General features: G+C 42.8%; 1 protein-coding gene across 4 annotated transcripts in view; it reads right to left on the bottom strand.

Annotated features, from left to right (window-relative positions):
- Positions 1-23517, bottom strand: part of cdh8 (cadherin 8) — a 95318-nt gene extending 71801 nt beyond the window's left edge. For 3 of the 4 annotated variants that reach the window (XM_053318994.1, XM_053319754.1, XM_053320341.1), the window contains exon 1: positions 23260-23517. In XM_053318994.1, the coding sequence (XP_053174969.1) occupies positions 23260-23517 (258 nt within the window). The remainder of the gene's footprint in view (positions 1-23259) is intronic. The other variant, XM_053321122.1, reaches the window with a different exon arrangement.
- Between the last annotated feature and the right edge of the window lie 246 nt (positions 23518-23763).

Raw genomic sequence — 23763 nt, 5'->3', positions numbered from 1 at the left:
TGTGTTGAGAATGCCTTTGAGGAAATTGATTTACACCCTACATGAAAATGTCAAGGCATTCATCAAGATATGGCAGCATGTGTGCTGGTTTAAGTCTGTTACAATACCTGCTGTGGTTTTATGTGTTTTGGTGAAGAAGTTCTGTATTTTAGACTGGATAGATAAATCTCAAAATCCAAATAAAAAGACGAGGGGGGTAAAAAAAACATATTTTCTCTCTTTAATCATATCTAGGCTCGCAGATAGTTATGGTTTGATTTGCTTTTGGGTTTTTACAAATCCATCTCTAAGATTACTGCCTCCACGCCAATACAACAGGAGTGAAAGGGATTTTGCTTGTGATCGTGATTTTATTGAAAAATGACATTTCCAAAATTTCAACATTAGCATTTCTTTTTCCCAGCAGCTATCTCCCTGTGACTTTGAATAAGCCGGAGAACACACTGTCAACTGTTTGGTGGCAGGTAGCTGCTGTGTAAACTGTTGACAGCCTCTTCTGTGGGTTACAGGGTTGCTGTTTTTTGGCATAGATATGTGGAAATTTGTGATGAAAATTTCCACTGCACAAATTTCACAAATGGAAATCCATTTGCCTTCTCTTTTTTTGGGTGAAATATCAGAGGCAGTTATCTCAAATTCTGGGGCACACAAATCCAAAAACATATCCAATACCACTAGGATACATTTTCTCTATTCATGTTAATTTTTTAAAAAAAACATTAAAATGATACATGAATAACAGACCTAATAAAAAGACCTGCAATGTGGATTTTCTTCTTCTTTTTTTCTGTCATGCAACAAATGAAGCTGACAGGCTAATATCAATCTTTTAACCAAAAGCCCCAAATCATCCTGATATGACTATGATTACATGTTCAATCCTAACACGTCTGCTGTCTGAGCGTTTCACATGCTGGAGCAGACAGAAAAAAGGGCACGGTTAAAGAGAAACGCGTTGTGATTGGTTGTCGTATCTGGGGCTAACGAGTTGGGACACGGCATTGGTTACTGCATGCCATTTGTCTCCAGTAATAAGACATGAGAGCTTGGAGACATTTGAAGGAAGTCAGCATCGCAAAAAAAAACAAAACACTCCTTCCTGGAAAGACACACACTGAAGCTTGCCAGGAAGGCTTTTTTTCTCCTCAATCAGTGTGTGTGTGTGTGTGTGTGTGTGTGTGTGTGTGTGTGTGTGTTTGAATGAATGTGTGCATACTTGCTTGGGAACATGTGTGGAAAATAGGCTTTTCTGTGCTTCTGTGTGTGTGTTTGTGAGTGAGTGAGTGTGTGTGTCCCGTTACAAATGCCCCCTCCCTATTACAGCTGACTAGTAGATGGATGCTGGCTGTCACACCTGCCTGACTTTGTTCCTGCCAGATGCGGAGGGGTCACGGGGAAAGCGCCCAAACACTCATCAATCTCAACCATTGTCCAACATTCTTTCGGCTCCGGCAACAGCTTCCAATATCCATTTAGTCGCTCCAGATGCTGGCAAAAATGCTTACATACACAGAAAAGGGGGGTGGTGGTGGTGGAGGAGGCCAAACCTATTGACCTGCACTGTCTGCACGGGTGGATGACAAAACAAAGGACGTCACAGGATCAGGAATAATCTCTAAGAGCTTGTGACAAATAAAAAGTTCAACTTTGCATGCGCTCTGCAAGGTCGTCACCGTCATTAGTCTGGCAGTAAAAGAAATTGAATTTGGTTGCTGCCCAAAAGGCTACTGTCGAGTATGACGCTGTGAGCAAGTGCCAGTACACTCCCTGCAACCTGGGGTCTTTCATTTAATAACATCAAGCCCGAATGACGGAGTCACTTTGGGAGCAGAGTGGGGGAAACAGGAAACACAAGGTCTAAAAAAGGACAAGCATATGAAAACACACAAGCAATCCTTTGACACATGCTGACCGCTTCCAGGTGAAGTTTTTGGAGCCAGGTGAAAACGGAGCCGAGCTTCAAGTGTAAAAGCTTTGGCCGCGTATCCGAAAGAGGAAGTAATGTGCATCGTTTTGGTTGATTTTTTTCTTTCTTTTTTTTTTTTGCCTTTGTGAATGTACCAAACTCAATTACATTTGAAAATGCGCTCCTGGACCTCACACTACAGTGCCACACAGCAAGAAAAAAACAAGTAATTTCCATCATTCTGGCTTGTGCAGTTTTAGAGTTCCCTTGATAGGAAGCAGCACTCGAGTAGCCAATCCACTAATGGGCGGCAGGGATATGGAGATATAAACCTGACTAATAAAATTTGATCCTGGTAGTTTTTACCTCCTAACTCCACTACACACCTCCCCATTTCTTTTTCTTTTTTTCCTTTTTTTTTGATGAGTTTGTGGTGTATGAAATGTGTAAAAGTGCAACGACAGAAAGAGGAAAACTTTTAATGTTAGTTGGTCAACTGCTATTGCTGTGGGTCACGCTGTCATATTCCAGAGAGATGTTTTCTTTTTTTCTTTTCCTTTTGACATAGCATAGTTACTCAGGGTGCTAAAATGCTTTACAAACAGTAATGGCGTGAAAATACAGCTCTCTCACTCTCTCTCTCACTCTCTCCCTGTCATCCTCTCAGCAGTATTTCTCTTAGCATTTCGTCTACATTTTCGACCCTCAGCCCCCGCCCCCCCCCCCCCCCTTTTAATTCTCTCTCTCTGTCTCTCTCTCTCTCTCTCTCTGTCTCTCTCTCTCTTACCTCCTCTGGGCCTCCTGAGGGTTGGGAAACAATGTACACAAACATAACAGGCGAACGGGAGAAGCGCTCATGTTGTTTACGGGAAGAAAAAAGGAAAAGAGAGAAAGAGAGAGAGTAGGGGGGTGGAGGGAAAAATCATCACAGCATGCACTTCCATTCCCGCACCCACTTTAATTGTGAAGAAATCAGAATAAAGTTGGGAGAATTCATCTCAGTATGCAGATGCGCTTTGATGCTGTCACTCACACGGTGTGGGGCTTTTGATTAGGCCTTGTCTATGTGCTGGAGGCTCATGACCACACTTAGTAAGCTGGAGCCATTAAAATCCCAGCAACTCTAGCTCCCCCCTCTGTCTCTTTGTCTCTCTTTGTCTTTCTCCCCTATCCCAACTGGGTCACCCCACTGCAAGAGATTTTGATAGTGAAGGTAACATCACGAATAATTAATGCATGTAATGTGTTTGTGTGTCTATGTCTGTGTGTGTGTGTGTGTGTGTGTGTGTGTGTGTGTGTCTGTGTGTGTGTGTCTGTGTGTGTGTGTGTGTACATGCATAGGTTGGGGGATCCAGGGGTGAGCATGTTAGACGTAAGACATGTAATGAAATAAGTAAAGTTCTGCAGAGAGAAATGATAGTTTGTAGAGAGCTGATCAGTCACGACACATTTTGAGGGAATCAGCTGACTGACGTTGCTTACTTGAGTGTTTCTATTTAAGGCCATTTTATACATCTGCTCCTCTACAGATCAGATGAAGATTTGACAGCAGCTACTTACTTTATGAATTAAAAGCATTTTCATCTAAAATATGGATCTGTGATGCATTTTTACAGGCTTAATCTGCCCAATAGTGCCACATTACAACATTAAAATGCTATTTACACATTAATGCATTCATAATAATATCCCAACATAGTAATACAACACTCATTCTACATATAGATTACTTTTACTTTGGTGTTTTCTAAGTACATTTTACGTTGAGTACTTTACCCCTTTTTTTTGTCTGAAGTAATTTTGAATGGATACATTTTAATTGTAGTATTTCATGCCATGTCTCCTACCATATGGGCAACCTAGACAAGTACTCAGGGGTCATTAAGTAGAAAGGGCCCCGTATGTGGTATGTCCAAAACTAAATATGGAGTAACAAGGTGGAGTGACAGCGTTATCCAATCAGAATAGAATAAATGTTGTTCGGGGGGGGGGGGGGGGGTATGAGCTTCAGTGCTAAGGGGCCTAGTACAACTACTACTAATGCAACCTTGCTCCTAATCACCTTCGTTTTACCAAAACTAACCCAGGTGTTTGGTGGTAACGATGCAAACAGGGGCTGCAGGTAACTTGTGTGGCATGAATTATATCAGCTAACTCACTGACTCCATGTAGCAAAATCCTCAAAAATAGATTCTTCACAAATGGAAATGAGAAAAGGCGTGACACAACCACGATTTGCTTGTTTGCATTTGTTTTGAGAGTACTTAGGCTCAGGATGTTTCGCTCTCATATCCCCGGCACATTTTTACTCTCCCGTATCCTCTCACATAAAGATCATTTGCTGTGTGCTTAAAACTTGTGGACACGAAGGCAATAAAACAACTTTTTTCTGCAGTTGTTGTAGCCTAGATGTTAAGACATGTGACACTAGTGACACTAAATTAATGGCATTTCTGACTAGTCTAACTTATCCTAAAAAACGGTATCATAGGACACAAGTTTCTAAAACATGCCACAGGAAGTGAGAGGAGTGAAAAGAAAGCCCAGGGTTCACAGGGTTAAATAAATATTTGTGCGTATGTGTGGATGAATGTTAGGAAAGCATCAGTGAGTGCAATGCACCGTCCATGTGCGACAAACAGACAGGCTAGCAGAGACAGAGTGACACTTACAAAGAGGATGACACTTCCACTCTGCCGCCCACTCCTCTGCACGACCACACTTCCTCTCTGCCTTGCCGAGTCCCGGGGACATCTTCCATGCACGCTGGGTGTCACAGCAGACGGATGACTAGCTTCAGCAGCACCATGCCATTTCCCCCTTCTCACACTAAACTGTCACACCCCTCCTCTCCTCTCCTCCTCCTCCTCCTCCTCCTCCACGCCTTCCCGGCCTGCCGGGCCTTACTGCTTCTTGGCCTGGACTGAGATTCTTACACACACACACACAAACACACACACTTACACACAGAGTGATACAAATGTACTCTCACACAAGTACAAACATCTCTCTTTCTTTCTGTGATTTACACTCAGTGGGGAAACAGCGCAGCCAGTCACAGTCATCCCACTAACCGACTCCAGGATCCTCTTCTTCCAGGCTATGTGAGTAAGTCAAGCAGATTGGATTCACACTGTAATGCTAAAGGTCACACCACTAGATCATAGTGCACAGCCCATATGGATCAAAACCAACAGCAGGCACTGATGTCATTGTGGTAATGTAAACGTTTATGATTAAATATCACTGTTTAAAGGCATAAACCTCATTAAAAGCAAAATACTCTTTGTGTCTGATATGTTTAATTACTTCATCAAAAAATGTTTCCTTCTTCTTCATTAAAAAATCGAGAATATGTTATCATTCTTCGTTTTTGTCAGTTTAACCCTTACATTCAGTTCGAGTCAAATTTGACCCGTTTTGAGATTTGACAGCTTGTAAAAACACCACAAATGTTTTCATAGCTGAGATTTGATGATTTTTTCTTCTTAGCACCTATTCTTTTGTATAGGTGCTAAAATGTTTTGTCCATTTGACCCATATCAAGACTGATGGCTCTAATGGTTATCCAATTAACCACCAAAATAACATTCTTGTCATTTTCAGTTTCAATAAAATACATATAAGTAATTATTGCTGTTATATTTCATGTTTTAGGTAAAATAGGACATGATATTGTGTGATAGTAGCTGTTTCTTCTCCAAAAATAAGTTGTGTAAAACTTAATACACACTCTCTGCTCTCTGAAACATTATTAAAGGTTTAATCATCAATGTATTGATCAGTCAGATCAACTATTGATGCTTTCTAAACAGATCTGCAATTCAAACTTTTGTATAGACACTTTTTATGAGAAGATTCTTAGACTCAGAACATAATACGAGGGTGTAGAATATGAACAGTATGTAAGGGTTAAGAGGTTTCCTGCTTCACTGTAAAATCCATTTTCATGGAGTGAGGTCACAAATCATGCTCATAATTATAAATCATTAATTCAGATTTAAGGACATCACAGAGAAACTTTCTTCTTTCAGCAGACTGATGTGAAAACAACCTTCTAGTTTCAATCATTCTGCAACTTGAAGCTCACTCTTCCAAGTAATAATATGCAAAACACACTCTGAGTGAAGACAGTCAGAACATTACTGTTTATCAGTGTTTTTTAACTTTAAACTGTATAAAAATCCAACAATGCTGTTTGAACCCACTCACACTATTGACTTCACATGGCTGTTCCAACAGTTTGTGGAGTATAAATAATGACTGACAAAAGACAAAAATACATCCAGCTCTGTTTGTACACACTCACTCTTGTGCTGCATGGCCCTGCACTACCAGTAATTATTATTAGGACAGTTGCAACTGCTGCCAGAAAATTATCATAAGCAGCCTATTGCTGTTTTCTCTGCTTTCCAGTGATTGGAGAATGAACTGGAGAAAAAACAAAATCGGGCTTAAAACAAATGCTACCCCAAAGACAGCACACAACAAACGGAATATTCAAGAGAGGAAAAAGAAAACTATGGAAAGGGATAAAAATGTCTCGCCCGCGGAGGATTCAAGATTTGCCAATATGAAAGCAGCACGCTCTTACAAATCAAAATTTGCCACCAATTTGCTCTTGTTCGGGTTTCTGGAGGGGACAGTGGCTTGTTTGTGTCCCCTGTCGAAGTCTGGAGGGTTCTGAAATTAAGCCTGTGACCAAACATGAACAGCTACTGTACTGGAAAGAAGGGCCTGCCAGCACCACAGAGCGCCATTTATTCTTATCAATACTCATGCATTAGAGTTCATTTGCAAAAGCGTATTAACGCCTCTGGTAAAAATCTACCCTCCTCTGTCTCCCCTTTAAATCTCTCATAAATCTCAGAGCGTCCCTTCTTCCAGCAGCGTCATCACACACACAGCCACACTTTTCAATTTCTGGAGTGAGAAAAGGACAGGGTGTAAAAAGCCTCTTCCAGTATTACATCTTTTCTACTTTATTACCAGTCTTCTGGGAAAATGGGGGCAGCTTTGCAGCCCAGCTATCTGTTTACATTTTCTTTACAAGACTATATTGGAATTATAATTGTGTTCTATGGCGCCTTCTTTTGGTGCCTTACTCTGTTTAAAGGTCCTGTGGACCTGGGGAGATGAAGAAAAATGGACCCTTTTTGAGGGATTCGATTACTGAGGAAGAAAATGCAGCTGCACACTGGCTCTTTTTTCTTTTTCCCTTTTTCTGTTTTCCTCCAGGTGCCAATCTCTCGGGATGCTCGATATTAGAGCTGGAAGGGCGCTGACGCAAACACATCGGCGTCAACGCACTGGGAAATAATTTGTTTTTTTGCAATTAAGGTGGAAACAGACAAAAAGAAATGTAACTTGTTAGATAGATCATTATGTAATGTATCTAATCTACTCTGACGACAGAAACTGCTGGAATGACATTAATTGCTTTATTGACTTGTGAGCCACTCCTTTTTTTTCTCCTTTTTTCTCAAGGTTACTGGAGGTCATATTGTTAAAATGGTCCAAAGTTTTGGGTTGCTTTGATGTTGCCTTAGAGTTGAAAAGGCGCTATGCAGAAAACTGGCCTAAAAAAATATTTGTAAAAAAATTAAAATCAATTTACACTGTTTGAATCCAGCCTTTGATTTATAATTCATTCAGAGGGAATCTCGTGCTAGAATAAACTGAACAGGGGTGTAACTTAAAAACACCACGTCCATCCACATTCAATCTTGTGTATCACTTCTACATATTCTGTAAATCCCTCCACTGTTGTTTGGTTTTTTATGTGATTTATCATCAAGTGTAAAATCCGAGAAGCTTGTTGAGAAAAACTACTTCTCTAGTTTGACTGTGTTAAAAGCCGAGAAAAAAGCTTTATCACTCATCACGACACAATGCGACACGCAGGTTACACAAACACAGCATAAATATTCCATCATAATATGGATAATTGCTGATATTCCTCCAGCTCAACTACACTGCTTAGTGCAGTGAAGTGAGACAGTGAATTTGTATACTTAATAATGTTTGGAATTAATTAAAATGCAAAACCACGAGCCCCGAGTGCAACCACAGGTGGCGGTGAAGAGAGCGCAGTGAGAGCAGCCATGATGAGTGCAAGTCTCCATAACTCATGTCCATTTCACTGATGATTTCTAATTATGGCCCGAACACTGAGTGGTACAAAGGCCGTGTTGTAATGCCAGGAATTATTATTAATTTGTTTTGTCCGAATGAATGAGGCCCGAAAGGTGCTCGAAAACTCACGAAACTTTGCACATGCATTAGAAGTGGTGTAAATGTGCATGTTTTATGGATCTTGGGTTTGGGTAGAAAATGGCTCTATGGCGCTACCTAAAAAAATGTCAAAGTTGAGGCCTTCATATTTAAGTTTCACCTACATATTCCAGATTTGATAGGTAGATATATACTTTTTCCAGACTTACAAAAAAAGCCTCTTGGAGTCAAACCCTTCATCAAACAGCCAAAACATTCATCAATGTTTTGGTTATTTCTGCACCCCCCCCCCCCCCCAATCAAAAAGCCAGACATTTTGAGATTTCTGTGCACTTTTTGCCATTTCCTGGTCCCTCCTCCTAGAGAATTAACACAACTTTAAATTTGGTAAGTGACATCTGAAGACCTTTCTGATGCTAAATTGTGAAGTTTTTGCGTTGTCATGGAACGCTCTTGACATGGCATAGTCATCAATTTGCATGTTTCACAATAAAATAGGATGTTGCTGTAACTTTAATGTACACTGTCCAATCTGCTCCAAACTTCTCATGCTTAATACTGAATCATAGTCACAGCGCCAGCCACTGGCAATAGGAAGTTATAGGTCTTATACTTTTATAAACTACTCCTAGCAGCTTAACCAGATCCACCTAAAAGTTGGTCAGTTAACTTTAAAGACATTCAAGATGCTAAATAGTCAAGCTTTTGAGTTTTCGTCCAATTGTGTTGTTACAGCAATGTGGAGAATTTGTATGTGCATTATAAAAGAAGAAGCTGTTATAACTTCACTTCATATCATCAGATTTTTCTTAAATTTCACGTTGGATAAAAGTCCGGGCCTGAAGACGTCTAAACATCAATTTTGTGTCATAGTTATAGCGCCACCTTCTGACAACAGGAAGTCAACCTTATGTGACAAACATCATTCGATTTATATGGAATTTATATGATGCAGTGTTCACGTGTTATACAGCAACATGACATATAATTAGGGAGTGTTCTCTAGCGCCGCATGAATAACTGCATTGATGACGCACTTGTATAGCACCACCTACTGGCAACAGGGAGCAAGCCTTATGGTACAAACTTCCTTTGACATACATGAAATTTAAATTGTGTGGTCTACATTTAATATGCATGTTTTCTAGCACTACATGGTGGACACAGGAAGTGACTATTATCTCCTAAATACAATGTCCAATGTTCATGAATATGTATATCCATTGTCAGTTGCACTCTGGTAAATGTATTGGAGCATTAACATGTATTGCCCACGGGTAATTACGAAGGTTCAAAATGGTGTTGCTCCTCCTAGAAATAACAACACTGCCTGTAGTGTGCAACGTGCACAAAGGTGTGAGGGCCTGATCATCGCTGCTTGCAGCTTCATTTTTATTATTGTTATTCTTATTATTTTTTGCGAGCGTTTCTATGAGATGGGTTTGCCATTTTATACAACAATTTCCTGTGTAATATCATTCTGTCAATAAGTAATTACTTGCTTGGCAAATTGCTGTGCAAAATGTTCATCGGAGAGGAGAAGATCCATATCAATTGTTCATTTGCATAATGCAAATGAATCCACAGAGAGGAAAAAACAACTTTGCTGCCATCGCTGACAGTTGGATACTAGGACTGCTGCTGCTGGAAAAGCATAAGTGCCTTTACTACAGAGCAGCACAAAGGTCTACAGCATTTTGCTGTTCGGAGCAGAAAGTAAACTGAGTACAAGCCCCAAGCTGATGGAATGATTTTTGGTTGTTTTTTGGGTTTTTTCTGAAACAGTTTCAACTGGCAGGAGGAAAAATGTTACCAATATTTGACAAGTGGAGCTCTGGGTTTGGGAACAGTTGTCCATTTGTTGCAGCCCAGGCATTAGCAGAGGATGAGCTACCCGCCACTCCATTAGGCTTTCCCCTGATAGAGTAACACCATTTTAGCCCCCTGTTTACTTAATATGCAGGATCCGGCCCCGTCTATTTGCTTCTAATCAACTGATAAGACGAAAGGCCTTTTTGTATGGCCCCTGGAGGATGAAAACCAAACTCCTAATGGTCATTAGTAGCAATTATGCTCCGTAACTGGCACACCCCTCTCCGCTTTTGCTGCGTCGGCTGCATGTGGATCCGATGTGGACACAGGGGACCCTGAACGCCGCTCCGGAGAGTTTCAAGATACACATTCATTCGTCGAGCCTGACCACGGCTCCTATTTGATAATGGATAAGTTTAGTTTCCTGTCTGATTGCCTGTTGTGATTGGGATATGCTGCTATTGGAGCTCACACGCACAGTGTATTGAGTGTATGCGAGTTTAGCTGTATTTGAAAGCACAGTTAAAGTGCATCACTTGCTGTATGACTCAGAACACTCCGGTATTCTTTTCCACTCTGAAAGCATCATTAACACAGCACTCTGACTTTACTGTAATTGCGGTGTTGTCAAAGGCATCTCGAGGACACTACATGAGGCTCCGGTGTAAGTCCATCCCGGCATGCGGCAATACCTCCCAATTAGCCAACTCAGCTCCTTTGCTGCAGGATTCAGGAGACTTGTGATTTTATGCTAAACCACTGAGATCAAACGGCCTCTGCCCTAATCCCCGGAGTCGAACCTGGGGAGTGTGATACTTATCGACAAACGTGGAGACTGTGCAGAGCAGGATCCCATTATGTATGCACAGAGACCTTTTTGACATGCATTTTCCCTCCGCACCAATGATGCAACAAAGGCAGGAATCCCGTTCCTTTTTTTTTTTTCAGAAATCCTTCTCGAGGCACCTGATCCGAGTCATACTTTGATCTGATGTGGTATTTGTTGAAGTAATAAAGTGCACTGAGGTATCTGCTTGGTTAAATCCCTCCATCCTATTTTCATCTACCTTTTGGACTGAATGTGATCCATTTATGAATCCCTTGAGATCATTTCTAAGCAGCTTCTGTAGATGAATAACCGTATGGTGTGTGTAAGACATGGGATATTATAGATACTATGACTATTGTTGAATTAAACTGACATAAATAGAAGCAGCATCACACACACTCAAACCATTGTCTATATCAGATGTGTATGAACATGAGGACAGTATGAGGACTGCGAATGCACTGCAGGATTCAGCTGTGTAAACAGGACAACAGAGGAGCCTCACACACGCTAAAACACACACACGCTAAAACACACAAAGCACTCAGTGGTGACGAGGAAGGCCATTGTCAGAAAACTAATAAAGAGGCAGCGTGTTGCTGCGGTGCGGTAATTACACATCCCAGGATATCAGTACGGTATTTATAAAAACACCGGGCATCAACAAAGAAGGAAAGGTCATCAAGACAGATATGAAATTAGCATTTTGACTGCACGCACAACGTAGGAACACATGGGTGAACACACTTAAACACACACCACACACACTGACAGGAGATGCACTGTAGGTAGGTACACACACAAACACACACACACACAAACCAAAAAAGATAATGTCATGTTTTCTTATCTGGCCACTCAATGAGACACATAGACAATGTGTGTTTGTGTTTGCATGTGCATCTGTGTTTATGTGGCGGCGTGTTGTGTGCAGAGAGAGACACTGATAAACATGCCACATCTTGGCAAGTGGTGATTCAAGCGGGCGCCGGCTTCTGTAAACACTGGGAGTGCTGCACAGATTGAGATGGAGGGAAATGAGGACCTGTATGACTGCTTCCATCCAGATGGAGGCTACAATGGCCTTGGGGTTGGCCCAGGTCGTTTCCCCCCGACGACAAACCATTCAGAGATCTGTGGAGCCATTAAAATATTGCTGCCTCACCACAGCTGCTCCTCGTCTTCATCAGCTAACAGCAGCGACGCGGCTTCACGATGCAGATAAAGCACAGAAAGTAACATAAAAGGGCACTGTGCCATTTGGCAGAGTGTTTTCTCTTCTTAGAGGCGAGGAGTGTCATCTCATGAGACTCGGAGGGGGTTTCCTTCCAAGACACAGCAGTTTGTTGTTGTTTTTGTTTTTTTTTGTGAAATTTAAATTATCTTCTTGTTTTCACTGCTCAGTGTTTAAAGAGAATTTCCTCAAAGGATAATATTGTTGACAATGTTGTAATTTGGGATTTTCACTTCGACGCATTTCTCAAGTGGCATTCCCAATTGCAAAACCGAACAACAAATTAAGGTTTTATATTGATTTTAACTTTCCTTGAGCGTCTTTTATATTTTCTTAGCATATTGACAGAGACACAGTGGTTCTTGTGTGGACTTTGGATGATCTCCTGCGGCTGGTTTCCACCCACAGACATGCTTGTTAGGTGAACTGGAAACCCTCAAATTGCCTGTAGGTGTGAATGTAAGTGTGAATGTGTTTGTCTGTCTTTATTGTGTGCTAGCCATGTGATAGATTGGCAGCCTTTGGGGGTGTACCCTGCCTCATGCCCAATACATGCTGGGATAAGCTCCAAGCTCCCCATGACCCTGATTAGGCTTTAAAAAAAGGAATTAGCTGACAGTTATGAGGGTATAATGAAGTCACTTGTGTATTTAAATATGTATTGAAATACTCTAATGTCAAACTGATATTTAAATGTGTGTTTGCTTAGAAATCAGTACACAGGCAACCTTTTAGAGTGCTTTTTTATTTTATTTATGCTTGTTCTTTTATTTGATTGCTTCTTTTTTGGGGGGGGGGGGGGGGGGGTTACTAGTTAAGGTACAAAGAAATGTAACTTTTATGTATTTATAGCACTGGCAATTCAAGTGGAGCAATATTTGTGTTTTGTCGCCTCAGTTTGACCAGCTGGAGGAGGTTGTTAGCCATTGCTTGGTTTCATCTATGAATTCAGCACCACCTACGTTACGCCGTGTCATGTTTCGAGTTTACAGGACTGCCCGCTGCTGTGAGTTTTGACAGTCTGGTTATTTCTGCACCCCCTCCCTCTCCTCCCAAAACCGGACCTATGAAGGATGACAGCTAACACTAGTGAGACCCCCCTCGTTTCTTTGTGTAATGAGCTGCCAAAGTCTCAGCATGTCCCAAACACAGGAACCAAAAGCTGTCCAGTGGTAACCAGTGTGAATGATAGAAAGCTAGGCTTCTACTTGAAGTTAGTAAGTCAAGCTTGCTCGCTTCCACTTTCAAACATAAAGTAACTGTATAGTAGATTGCCCCAAATTTTAACCCTTACTTACTGTTGATAATCTGGCACTTCACAGTGTCCCCTCATAGTTAATCTCTGAACCACAAATCATTCATGAATAACTTCATCAGTCATTGAATAAATTGGCGAGTAATCCTTAATGATGCTTGGTCCAACATTACACTAAACAAAGGAGAAATTAATCATAATAAATGTGAATAAACAGTACTTTTGGATGGTGGTTTTTCACCAACACTCAACAAAAAAGCGTATCGGCTGCGCAAAAATATTTTTTAAAAGTTTTAAATGTTTACATTTTTGTATATTCTGGGTCATCAGAGTCATCAAAGTTCTGGCTAAAAGCAAAATAAGTTTTTATTGTGTGCTTTCTTCTCTCAAATGTTAACCTGGGTCAGGTTAGACCCTGAACAGTATGTAAGGGTTAAATGATGTCAAGTGTCTATAGGTTACAGGGCTTTGACATGCTTAGTCATGACTGGAGTGACACCAGTTCAGTGTTAGAAAAGGTACAACACTTCTAAAAATATGTCCACAAACTGTTTCATCTCTATTCTTTTAAAAATGATCTGCAGTATCATTGTAGTTTATATATTCCCCACACAAAAAATAAGAAGAATCTAAATTTCAACTCATTTTCAAGTCCTGTTTAGTAAGATATCCCTGTTTGTATTAAATCCACAGGATGATGTCACCATCAAGTCATAAGCAATAACCCTACACAGCCCTTCACCACATCCAAACACTTTGATAACTTAACTAAATGTTCACATTCCTCCAATATTACACCAGTCCGCTCTTTCATCAAACTCATCTGCGACAATGTTACACTAATTGGATGTTCTATTATTCATAATGGCAGAAGTTTTTCTTGGAACTCTGCATTTCATTAAAACACAATAGAGAAGACCGGGTGTTAGCATAGATTTGTTAATATTTCATCAGATACACCATCGGTGCATGTCCAATCCACAAGCACAACAACAAGCAGTTGTGGATGGGATAAAGGCAATTAGCCAGACTTCGATAACAGACGGCCTCTACCCCCTGAAAGCTTTTCACATGTTTCTGGCATCCTCTATTCAGCGTCCCTCAACACTTCATTTCGTTGCCACAGAGAGAGGAGCGAGCAGCTGAGAGGAGGAGACGTAACGCGCCGTGTCTCTCGTTGCGCACGCCGGCAGACACGACGCACACACGCCAGGATTCTTTGAGAACAATTTCAACATCCTGCACGCTCTGGCTCTGATTCCCATTAAGCATTCATGATTCATCTGGATTTTATATTATAACGTTTTGAATTTTTCATGTATCCAACCACCCCCCCCCCTCCCTTTTTTTCTGATCCTACAGAAAAAAAAAGAATTAATCAAACACTGGAGGAGGACAAATGTCATTTTCACACATATACACACACACATACACACACATCACCACCTGCTTGTTACATCCGGAGTATTTTCTTGAAGTCAGTTCATTTATAAAGCTCGGGCTGCGGATGTATCACACAAACACAAGGGAGAGGCATTATTAGAGGGATACAGGTGTCTTCACAGGTAGAGTGAGAGGAGGTGGGAGAATAAAGCGTGGAGTGTGCGCTGCCCTTTTAGGTGCCCCCCCACCACCGCCACCCTCTCCCCCTTTCCTTTCACCCCTCCCTCAGCTATTATTTCAGCTATCTTTCTGTTCTTTCTGCAGAAGGGATCATTAAACCGAAATAATTCATTTGTGAGAAAGGTCAAAGCCACAGTCTGTTGGCACCCAGATACCAAGAGTTAGGAGTGGAGAGAGAGAAAGAGAGAGAGAAGGATGTGCGTGTTGTTTGGGTATTTTTTTGTTTTTTTATTATAGTCAACTCAGTGATTGAGGTGAGTGACCCTCTGCCTTCTGCTCAGCTGTGATGATAATCATCATCTTTAATACCTGTTATAGGTGAAGACACAGGTCTTCAAGTAAATGTCACATCCACTGTTTACCGAAGGCGCCTTGTTGTTATTATGCCTGCCGTATGAGGATGGGAGGAGCAAGAGGGGGGCGAGGGAGGAGGCGGAGGAGGAGAGTTGAGGACTGTCATCTTTTTAAGTGCCAGAAATAGGCACTCACTCACCCGCCAAATAAAAAATAAATAAAAAAAACTCTCCCTCCCCGATTGTCTCTCCCTCTGCAGCCCACGTGTGCTCCCAGCTAACCGTGAAGCCAAATGCACATCCAGTCGCACAATAACAACATCCATTCTTAACAAGATTACTCCGCCAGTCCCAGTTTGGCTGATGGGACGTGTATGGAGGAGAGAGCAGAGGCGCGGGGATAAGCCGCCCGCAGCCGCCTGAAGCATTTTCACATACGCTGGGCGCTATCCATAGGAGAGAGAGAGGGAAGCTGCCTGGAGAGTGGAGCTGAAACAGCGAGGCCGCTAAAGCACACTGGCACAGGGAGCAGGAATCTTTAGCTGCTGCTTCTGCTGCTGCTGCTTATGCTCACAAGCACTATGTCAGAGGCAAGGGCCAATTAGCAGGTTTCAGATAATCATAATCTTTTGATTTGAATAATCAGATTTGAATAATTGTAACCTCATTTACTGGAGCCGATGCTTGGCCAGTGTTTAGACTGGGAAACGCCATCCAAACTCATAAGTAAGCAGAATGTCCAACATCAGCTTCTTTAATGCTCCCTTCATTTAGTCGTCTATGGCTGCCTGTTTAAAATATGATTACACACAGGGGCCCGCTGTTTTTTTGTCTGAGACGTCAACAATCGCTTCGATGTCAGCGCGGAAAAAACAAAGGCCGAGGCTTAAGCCCGTTAAATTGCAAATGCAAAAAACGACACACGGAAAGAAAAAAAGAAAGAAAGAGCGAGAGAGATATAATCCAAACAAAGCAAAATCCTTTATTTCAAATGAAACAAGGCTAATTTAAGCAAAGCGATACACGAGCCGAGCATTTGAGGTGAACCACTTTAATTCCTATAAATTAGTTAGAGCAAAGTTCAAGGCAGAGCGCCAGATGATTTAGCCTGCTAAGCACTCCACCTCCGCACAGCCAGCCCAGGCCAAGCCCGATGAGCTGGGGAAGGAGAGGAGGAGAGGAGAGGAGAGGAGAGGAGAGGGAGCACAGTTTTTTTTTTTAAAAAAAGAAGAGAAGTGGACTTAATGAGAGGAGGGGGGCTTTTTTGGATTCCAACTGGAATAGTTTGACATCACAGACTGGCAAACGCTGACACCGGCGAGAGGGCTAATCATGGAGATACGGTCCAAGGTGAAATCATAAAGGGCCATTTGCTATGAATTAGCACTGCTGTAGAAGCTCAGGGAAAAAAAAAAGTGTGTGTATGTGTGTATGTGCGTGCTGTTCGCTCACTGTACGACACGGATTTAATCACGCCGAGCCACAGATGTGAGTGATAGCAGCGAGCTTGTTATTTTGTTCGGGGACTCTGAAGCTGATGCGAATGGGTGTGCTTTCCTGTTAAATTATTATTGCAGCTGATGCACGCACACGAGGGAGCTTCCACGGATCGCGGTCGAGAGGCGTCATGTGCCTCCACACGATACACCACGCTGAAACATGATTTCAGCTCCCTCGTGGAAATAAGCAGGGGAAGAGGGATACAGTATGTAATTTAATGCACAGCAGTTGCTAGGTACATATGAGAGAGAAAGAGGGATACAGAAAAAGACAGAACATTGTGAGCTCATGTTTATATGTGTGGGTGTGTTTAGTAAGACATATAAAAAAAGGAAAGCCGAATGAGTGACACACATCTAGAGAAATGGTAGAATGAGTGTATGGTACAGTTCTATTAAATGATCACTGACAGGCAGGTGTGTAAAAAACAAAGGGGAAAAAAGAAGCTAAGCAATAACATTTAAGTTACAAGCAATATTGCTGTATTTTGCCAGAGGAGTCATAATGCCAGTGAGGATGAGGTCACCTGTGAATTTGAAACAGCGCAGATTTTCCACGCTGCAATTTTCTGCTCCGGGAAAAGATAGAGAGCAGTTTAAGAGAAGGAAATATTTCATAAATGTGACCGCGCCGACATTCCCGCCAAATGTTTGCGAAGATACGCCGGCTATAAAACTTAGTGGACACACTGTATTTACTGTTGCACACATAACCCTCATGTCTAAATATACTCCATCCGAGCCTGCGTCCTCTCTCATCTCATTTCAGTCCATAACCCTCGGCGAATGGACTACACACACACATACACACACACACACACAGCTTGTTAATGGGAACCAGGCACAACAACACAAAGCCATAGACAACCTGTCAAGCTCTTCGATATGCAGCACTAATGTGATCCCACAGCTCTATCAGAGCCACCGCTGGGCCCAGTGTTTTATTACAGAGCGGCAGGGACAGACAGAGGGAGAGATTGGAAAGGAAGAGGGAGACTGTGACCATGGCCCATTGATATAATGACCCTGCCAGCATTAGAGATATACTGCACAGGTGCGCCTCAGGGGGGGAAAAGAGAGGAGTGTAGTAACAGAAAGCAAAGGGGAAGGGGGGGAGGCTGAGGGGGGAGAATAGAGGGATGTTAGCATGTTTTTTTCTAAATTACACAAGAGGAAAGAGGATGGAGATCTAAAGGGGCTAAGAGATAGAGGAGCTGCTGCCTGCCTGCCTGCTAGACTGCAGCTCAATACGGATCTTTGTGGCGCTGCCTGAAGAGAGATTACAGAGCTGTATGCCAGGAGATGTTGTGGGTGTGAGAAACCAAATGGAATGAAATGAAGTCCAACAAACATTGATGGGCTTTCCCCTTTTTTCCTGAATCCAATGAAAGCTTCTGATTCAACCCTCTCACTATGGCACTAGAACCTGTGTCTAATTTAGGCTATATTTCACAATTTATTATATCCGGGCCAATGCTTATAATTTATGTGTCATAATGGCTATCAATCACCGGCAATAATTCGGCTAATATTCTCGTTAACTCCCACTCTTCATCCATCAATCAAAGGCAGAGGCAGATATCCTGCTAAAATCGTTGACGGTTGGGGTAAATGCAGATTAAGGTGGTGGTGGTGGTGGTGGTGATGAGGAGGAGGAGGGGTGTGGGGGTGTGATCCTTCCTAATCAGCGCCCACGTCGGCACGGCTCAGTCGAAAAGGATCGAGGGGAGGGGGGGGGGCGATCAACCTTTGATCTGCTGTGAACCAGCAACAGCGGGGCCCCTGGCAGGACTCAGGGAGTCTCAGGCTGCTCCAACAGCTGCTTTCAGGACTCAGTCTCGCCTCAGCTGTGCCTCGCTTTGCCTCGCATCGCCAAAGCCCAAACACTTGGAGAAATTTTAACAATGTCATTGTACCACCCCCAACACCCCCCCCTACCCTGCCAAAGGCCCTGGAGGCAGGCTTACCCAGGCTCAAGAGTCACTCTCTCCCATAATCACTCCATCACAGAGAGATGGAGAGAGAAAAGGAGAGGGGCTGAGGTGGAGGTGGAGGTGGAGATGGAGGGGGGGGGGCAGAGACAGTAAGAGGCAATCCAGCCGAGCAGAAGTAGCTCGCATCAGTATTTATAGGCCGATGTTCCACATCTTGTACGAACAGTCCGAAGTGCAAAAAGCAACAAAAGTAACAAAAAGGTTCTGAATTGAATCCTGAAAACTGTCACAGATAAAGACGGAGCGCTCAGGTCCAGATCCTGCTAGCAAACAGATATAAAACAAAATGAAAAAAAAACTTAAAATGTTAACTTCTATCATGGCGACACATTCAAAGTCAATTTTAGTATAAAGGGAAAAATCCAGGGTCTAACTTTTCTGTAGAACACACTGAAGTGATGGATCCAGGTAAAAGCTGTGATCTCTTATCAGCTTCAAAGCACAAAACGAGGAAGAACCATTTCAGGCAAGTCAGTACTAAAAAAAGGGTCTTCAATTTTTTTATTTTTGTGGTGGGTTGGGGGGGGGGGGGGCAAATATCAGAACAGCAAATATCACTTCTACTACACAATATCACCTCTGCTTCTCACCAAACAGCCTTCAGACTTCCATTACACCACCAATCTGATACCACTGTGGCCCTTTCTTGTTGGGAATCCTGTCAAACAGCTTGTTTGGAAGAATGAAGCTTGTGTTTCCCTCCCCCGGCACACACACACACACACACACACACACACACACACACACACACACACACACGCACACACACACGTACAAAGATACAAAGAAAAAGCTTTTGTTTTTTCTTTTTTTCCCTCCTTCTTACGGACATATCCATTTTCTTTTGCTGAATCAATAATCAAAGCCTCTTTTTTTCTTCTTCTTCTTCCTTTCTGTATCGCTGTCAGTCCCTGCAATCTTATAGTTCAGCCTGAATTGATGAATATTAATGTTTGATTATCAATTCTCTTTGTGCAGAAACACATACACATACGTACAATGCTGTGGTGGATAAAAGTGTTGGACAATACGATGAGAAGATCAGTCAATTTACCACGTCTGCACTGTACGATTCAGCAGTGATTATCAATCCTCATACACTATATGCTATGTGATCGTAGGGAAGTAAAGAGGTATAGAAAAGTTAGATCTGTGTGATGTAACAGCGCTAACTGCCATCAATCTGCCTCATACTGCAAGAAAACACATGTTAGGTTTCTCTTTGGTGCAAATGCAGCAATGTATTCACTGTTTGTCTTATTTTCTAAAGTAAATGAGATGTCTTTTTATAGATTTGAATAATGGGAACAGCTTTGATTGAATAGGTGGAAACAGTGAGAGAACATGGCTGAAGTTGTAGAAGGTTTGGATAGGCTTCACCAAACTGAGTCAAGGTCTTTTAAGAAGGCTCCAACAAACTTAAACACTTCTGAACTTCTGTTTCTGTGCGATGGCAAACCAAGAGCTCCTTTTTTTTTGTTGCCTAAAATTACCCTCCGCTTTCCTTCCAGTGGTCTACATGAGAGTCTGGCTGGAGTGGTATCTCCCACTCGTCGTCAACACTGAGCAAACTATAGCATCCTCCAGCCTCAATCTGTGTGAGTGATATGTTCAGGCCTATCTACCTTCACACTCCATTTGCCTATTTTTGTTCTTAATGACGGGTTATTTCTGAAGCGTTCCCCGGCTCACGATGAGTAATCCTTAAAAATCCCTTCCAACATTTTTTTCTTCTTTTTTTTTTTTTTTTTTGGAAGCTACAGCCGGAGCAACAAGCTTTCACAGCTGTCTCCCTTGCTTCACTTTAACAGGTACGGCGTGTCTGCCTTTACCCCGACCGGCGCCGACGGGACTGACGGGGGCTGACGAACACGCCGCTCAGTGAATCACAATGTCAAGGAGAAAAAAAAAGACGTGGCGGAGAAGAAAACAGCGAAAAGGAAAAGAAGGAGGAGGGGGGGTGCTGTCACGCCTCGTGGCCATCCTTCTCACTCTTCCACACCTCCACCCTCCTCCTCCATCCTCCCTCCCCTTGCCTTTATGCTAATAGTCTCTGCTGAGAGAGAGTCAGAGAGAGAGAGAGAGAGAGAGAGAGAGAGAACACTGACAATGACACACCGTTTAAAAATCGATGGCACAATCTTGCTCTGTCCCTCTCCACCCCCCCAGACCCCACACGCCCCCCCAAAAAAATAATCTCTTCTCACTCTCCTTAACCTCATGTTGGTGTAGTTTAGGGTGTAAGATTGGGGGATGCACTTCTAATTGAATCAGAGTGAACCAGCAATATAAATATAAAACTACGGGATGGAAAGAGTCCAATCTTGGCCCGGGAGTTCCTTGATAATTGTCCCACAACCACAGACACACAGGTGGCCTCGTACACAACAGGGGGGGTGGAGAGATGGTGGCGGGTGGAGGGGGGGTTGAAAAATACACAGAGAGTCGTATAAACCATTTGAATCATACCTCCCACCCATTTCATTAATTTTTTAATTAAGCGTGAGAAACTCCGAGTTAAAGGGGGGAAGAAAAAAGGAGACTGGGTGGAAGGGTTGTTGAGAGGGGCTACTGAGAGAGAGAGGGGGGGGGGGGGATTTATGGTCTTAAACCAATACAGTGCCATCTTAGTTTTAACATAGGACTTATCTTAGCTCTGCCAGGCATACTCATGAGCACTTAACCTTGCAGTGAACGCAACCCATCATCATCGCCTCGCAAAAGGGCGAGCCGCGCTTTTTTTCCCGCCCAGAGTTTTGTACACCTCTCCACCCCCCTCTCTCTCCCTACCCATCCCTCAATTCCTTGCACTGGCTTATACCTATGACTAACCTATCCCCCCTCCATTCAAGTTTGTTGCAAAGCATTAACCGAGGCCTTGAGAGAAAGCATCCTTCATGGCAGGCAATGCTACTTGATTTTGTGCCACCAATCCTCTGTTGACAATCTGCAGAGCATTTCACACTTGAGCCAGAGGCGCTCAGCACTATATTCAAAGCAAGACTGTGTGTGTGTGTGTGTGTGTGTGTGTGTGTGTGAGCTTGGAATTATGAATTGAAACTCTGTTATCCGCATGTTCCTGTGCTTCTTTTTTTTTCTGCCTTAAGCCCTACTTGTTCTTTAAGAGGAATCACAAATATATATAAAGTACACAACAGTTCTGCCATCCCTCCCAAAAAAATTCTTTTAATGCTCTGTGTGTTAACAGCTGAAGTTCCACAGGCTTTACATATGGTCACCGTGGGGCCCGGTGAGTATCTGTTTGTTTCAGCATTCTGATGAACAACAGCCATTGTGTGGAGAATCCAGGAGAGGCTGCCTAATTGACTCGCCTGAAAAATTAATGCATCACTTAACAGCATTTTTGTGTTCGTATGGTATTTAGAAAACACAGGTGCAAATCCCGCATGGTGGCAAATGTTTAATTGATGCAGCCATATGACAACGCTCAGGATAAAAGAGGAAAAAAAGAGAAAAAAAAGAAGGAGGAGGAGGGGGGGAAATTGAAAGTATTTACTTGGACTATGTGCTGCTATTATTTTGTACTCTGCTTCTTTGCTTTAAGGCTATCAGGTGCCATATTTGAGAAGGCAATGCATTACATTTGTAACATGTCAAACAAAAGAAAAAAAGGCATACCTACTAATTATCAAATATCAGGTGCTCGTACACAGTTTGCAAAAGCTATTACTGAACAAGATCAAATATTATGCTTGATGGCCGGCAGTCCTGCCCATGCCAGCAGAGCGGTTGGGCTTGGGGGTGATATTCTGGGGGAGGGAGGCCCTGGCGTGGCTGCCAGGCTGACTCTCCCCAGGTGAGTCCCAGCAATGAGCTGTGAACAAGCTGCTTTGGCCGGGGCTGGCCAGCAGCCTTTCTCCCCTCCTCTCTGAAACCTGCCTGACACTTACACACAGGCCAGGGAGCAGGTGGCCCTTAGCCGCAGGATTAGCCTGGCGGTTCTGTTCATTATGTAGCCGCAGTGGAACAAAACTAACCATCACTAAAATAGCCTCTTTTTTTTGTTCCCATGCAGAAATATCTTAGAGTATGACTATGAAGGGGAGAAATGGGCGAAGTGGCTCCAAAGCATGCAGGATTAGGTTTTAAATTTAAAAAATAAAATTCAAAAAAGGGAATAGGAAGGGAACACATGCACACATCCTCTCTGGTTCATGTGTAATTTGTGGTGAAAACGGTTAACTGTGGTGAAAAGTAAGAATCTGTGTTTTGTTGCTAGTGAGTTACACAGCATGTGGGATTTCAAGGACATCCAACGGAGCAAAAATATGTTGTCACCATTATTTGATTGGGGTTTAATTATTTCCAAAAGCATTCCGTTACACACACACACACACACACACACACACACATCACACACATCACCACCACTACATCTCCCCTTCTCTCTCTTGCACCCCCCCATATCTCTGCTTCCCCCTTGACAACCAAAAACCCTCCCATTGCTCATGGGAAGAAGAAAGAGGGGGGAAAAAAAAGGAGGGAGCATTCAAATGGCCGAATTAATGTTTCCACATGATAAGCGAGCTTAATATAATGCTGACAATCACAGCACTCACCCTGCCAACAAGTATTGGATCGGGTCCAGAAAATTCCTCCAGCACAAACATTTGATTCCAAACCCATCCTCTCTTGGCGCGGCTCAGTAATCTTTGTCCTTCGCCAAGACCGCTCGCCACTGCTGCGGACCCACCAGTTTGTGTACTTTTGGACTGGCCTATGATAGGAGTCATGGACACGCAGGGAACAGAAGTAATCCACACCAGCAGCAAGGACATCCACAGATCCATGAGCATCTCCTCAGACCGCTTTGGCATCCTGTCGTTGTGTGTTTTTGTTTTGTTTGTTTGTTTGTTTGGTGAAAATCTTCTCTGCGTCGCTCTCTCTTTCTTTCTCTCTCTCTCTCTCCGCCGACCCCCCCTTCTCTCTCTCCTTCACGCTCTCTCTCTTCAGATCAACAGCTCCTTCTTAGATAACAAGAAAAGGTTACTTGTGTCCTCTTTGAACGGCGGAGCTTGCATTCATGGTGCGATAAAGGTCACTTGCATGGCTTGGCATGCCTC

The sequence above is a fragment of the Scomber japonicus genome, chromosome 1, assembly GCF_027409825.1.
Source record: "Scomber japonicus isolate fScoJap1 chromosome 1, fScoJap1.pri, whole genome shotgun sequence".
Taxonomy (NCBI): domain Eukaryota; kingdom Metazoa; phylum Chordata; class Actinopteri; order Scombriformes; family Scombridae; genus Scomber; species Scomber japonicus.
This window is presented reverse-complemented; position numbering and strand designations above follow the sequence as displayed.